At 57.0% G+C, this 3,381-nt stretch overlaps 1 protein-coding gene across 1 annotated transcript; it reads left to right on the top strand.

Annotated features, from left to right (window-relative positions):
* The first annotated feature begins 221 nt into the window (after positions 1 to 221).
* LOC119594457 (long-chain-fatty-acid--CoA ligase 4-like) lies at positions 222 to 2,587 on the top strand. Its single transcript, XM_037943507.1, has one exon. The coding sequence runs from the start codon at positions 242 to 244 to the stop codon at positions 2,261 to 2,263; it is 2,022 nt and encodes a 673-aa protein (XP_037799435.1). The 5' UTR covers positions 222 to 241; the 3' UTR covers positions 2,264 to 2,587.
* Positions 2,588 to 3,381: the final 794 nt, after the last annotated feature.

Here is a 3,381-nt window from a genome sequence, read left to right on the forward strand (position 1 = left end):
CATACACAACACACACACACACACACAACACACACACACCACACACACACACACACCACGCACGACACACACACACACAAACACACACACACACACACACACACACACACACACACACACACACACACACACAACACACACAGACACGCACGCACATATTATCAAAATCTTCTTAACCTCCTTTTCTATTGACTTCAGTATCGCCTTTCCGAAAGCTGACCGATTGTTCCTCAGTTTCAGGATGTTGATTCGTGGAACGAAGACGGAAGGCGGATGGTACGTGAAGGCGAAGCCCAATGGCGAGCCGTACCCCCTGGACTCGCGTCTGGCGCCCTTGTTTCGTGAGGCGGGCGTCAGCACACTGTCGGGGGCGCTGCAGTACGGCGCCTCCACCCACGGCTCCAAGCCCTGCATGGCGACGCGGCAGATCCTGAGGCGCGAGCATGAGGAGACCAACGGCAAGATGTTGGAGAAGCTGCAGCTGGGCGAGTATACGTGGCTCACGTACTCGGAGGTGCAGGAGAAGGCGGTGAGCGTGGGCCTCGGCGTGCGACAGCGGGGCCTCAAGCCCCTAGACCGCGTGGTGATCTTCGCCGAGACTCGAGCCGAGTGGCTCATGTCCGCCATGGGCTGTCTGCAGCACCGCATCTCCGTCGTGACTCTGTACACCACCCTGACGGACGACGGCGTGGCGCACGGCATCAACGAGACGGGCGTGCCCTTCGTCTTCACCTCATACGACCTGCTGCCCAGGGTAACGCGGCTTCTCTCGAAGTGCCCGAAGGTGAAGACCGTCGTGGTGATGGAGGACCAGATCGACGGCCTCGGAGACACGAGCAAATTTCCTGCCAACGTCAGCCTGGTGCCCTTCAAGGAGCTGGTCACGAGGGACGCCAGCTGGAGCCACATCGACACCCCGACGCCCCAGGCGGATGACACCGCCATCATCATGTACACGAGTGGGTCCACGGGCACCCCGAAGGGCGTGGAGCTCTCCCACACCAACATCGTGACGAGCGTGATCGCCTATTCCGTCCAGATGAACGTGGGCCCCGGGGACCGGTTCCTGGCGTTCCTGCCTCTCGCCCACATCATGGAGCTGGCCTCCGAGATCGCCCTCATCTCCCTGGGCGCCACCATCCTGTACTCGTCGCCGCTGACGCTTACCAGCACCAGCCCGAAGGTCATGAAGGGCACCGATGGGGACGCCAAGGTCGCCAAGCCCACGGTCATGAACGCGGTGCCGTTCGTGCTGGACCGCATCATCAAGGGCGTCTCGCACAAGGTGGAGCAGCAGGGCTGGATCAAGCGCTTCATCTTCAACGCGGCCGTCAGGTACAAATTCTGGCTGGGGTACATCCCCTTCGCCTCCTACTTCATGGACTACTTCATCTTCAGACGAGTCCAGAAGGAGCTGGGCGGGAAGCTCAAACGCCTGGTGGCCGGCGGCGCGCCTCTGACGCCGCAGACGCACGACACCATGCGGGCCATCTTCGGCGTGTCCATCCAGGTCGGCTACGGCTCCACGGAGTCGGCCTCGTGCATCACGGGCATGGACGAGGACGACGTGAACACGGGCCACTGCGGCGGCCCCAACCTCGGCGTGCTCATGAAGCTGGTCGACTGGGAGGACGGCAACTACAAGGTCAGCGACAAGCCGTACCCTCGCGGCGAGATCGTGGTGGGCGGCCCCGTCGTGGCCAAGGGCTACTTCAACCTTCCGGAGGAGAACAAGGCGGCCTTCTACCAGGAGAACGGCATCAACTGGTTCCGCACGGGGGACATCGGCGAGATCAACGCCGTGGGCGCTCTCAAGATCATCGACCGCAAGAAGGACCTGGTGAAGCTCAAGCACGGCGAATACGTGTCCTTAGGGAACGCGGAGTCCAAGCTGAAGACCCTGTCCAACGTTGAGAACATCTGCGTCTTCGCAGACTCCACAAAGGACAAGACCGTGGCGGTGGTGGTGCCCTCCGCGGACCGCCTGCGCAAGGTGGCCAAGAGCGTGGGCATAAGGGGCGAGGTTTCGATCGAGGACCTCTGCCACCACGACAAGGTGAAGGAAGCCCTCCTCAAGGAACTCCAGAGCCACGGGAAGAAGTGCGGCCTCACCCGGTGGGAGGTTCCTGCCGCGATCTACCTCACCCTGGAGCCATGGACGCCCGACACCGGCCTGGTCACGGCGGCGCTCAAGCTGCGGAGGAAGCAGCTGTGCTTGCACTACGAGAACAGCGTCAAAGATATGTACTCGCGGCTGGACTGAGAGGGGCGCCGGGAGGGCGTGCGCTCGTGAGGCTCCCTCGGAGGGCCGGGCGGGAGGCTGCCGGGCGGCGGTGCGTGAGGCGGTGCTTTGTATATAAGGAATGTTTTGGCTTTCCTTGGAGGCAGGAGCCTCCAAGGAAAGCCACAGCATTACTCAAATACAAACCAATACTGTGGTTTGAAAAATCAACCAATTCCGACATCCCCAGAACGCCCGTGTCGAGTCCAGGACACAGCAACCCGCTCATGGCCTTGCCGATTTTATCCGAAACTCTTGCCTTAAAAACCGTGTCTCCTTGGTGCAAACCGTGCCGTTACGTGGCGTAGCGTGCTGAAGCGTACGTCACGCCTGAGATACCTGCTTACTAGGTTAAATATAACCAAAAAAAAAAAAAAAAAAAAAAAAAAAAAAAAATAAATATAAATAAAATATAATAATATATATATATATATATATATATATATATATATATATATATTATAACCAAAAAAAAATATATATATATACATATAAAATAGAGAGATGATTACCTAAAAGGTAACACCGGCACTCTCCGTGGAAAGGAACTGGGGACCCACACACACACACACACATATATGTGTGTGTGTGTGTGTGTGTGTGTGTGTGTGTGTTTGTGTGTGTGTGTGTGTGTGTGTGTGTGTGTGTGTGTGTGTGTGTGTGTGTGGGTCCCCAGTTCCTTTCCACGGAGAGTTTCGATCGAGGACCTCTGCCACCACGACAAGGTGAAGGAAGCCCTCCTCAAGGAACTCCAGAGCCACGGGAAGAAGTGCGGCCTCACCCGGTGGGAGGTTCCTGCCGCGATCTATCTCACCCTGGAGCCATGGACGCCCGACACCGACCTGGTCACGGCGGCACACACAAACACACATGTGTGTGTGTATGTGTGTGTGTACACACATCTTCTTCTTTTAACGGTAGGTTCATATCTGAGCCGCCGTGGTCACAGCATGATACTTAATTGTAGTTTTCATGTTGTGTTGCTCTTGGAGTGAGTACGTGGTAGGGTCCCCAGTTCCTTTCCACGGAGAGTGCCGGTGGTACCTTTTTTAGGTAATCATTCTCTCTATTTTATCCGGGCTTGGGACCAGCACTGACTT

Source organism: Penaeus monodon, chromosome 3 (genome assembly GCF_015228065.2).
Source record: "Penaeus monodon isolate SGIC_2016 chromosome 3, NSTDA_Pmon_1, whole genome shotgun sequence".
NCBI lineage: Eukaryota > Metazoa > Arthropoda > Malacostraca > Decapoda > Penaeidae > Penaeus > Penaeus monodon.

Excerpts from the sequence above, each read along its gene's own strand:
- LOC119594457 (XM_037943507.1), top strand. The coding sequence starts at position 242 with ATGTTGATTCGTGGAACGAAGACGGAAGGCGGATGGTACGTGAAGGCG.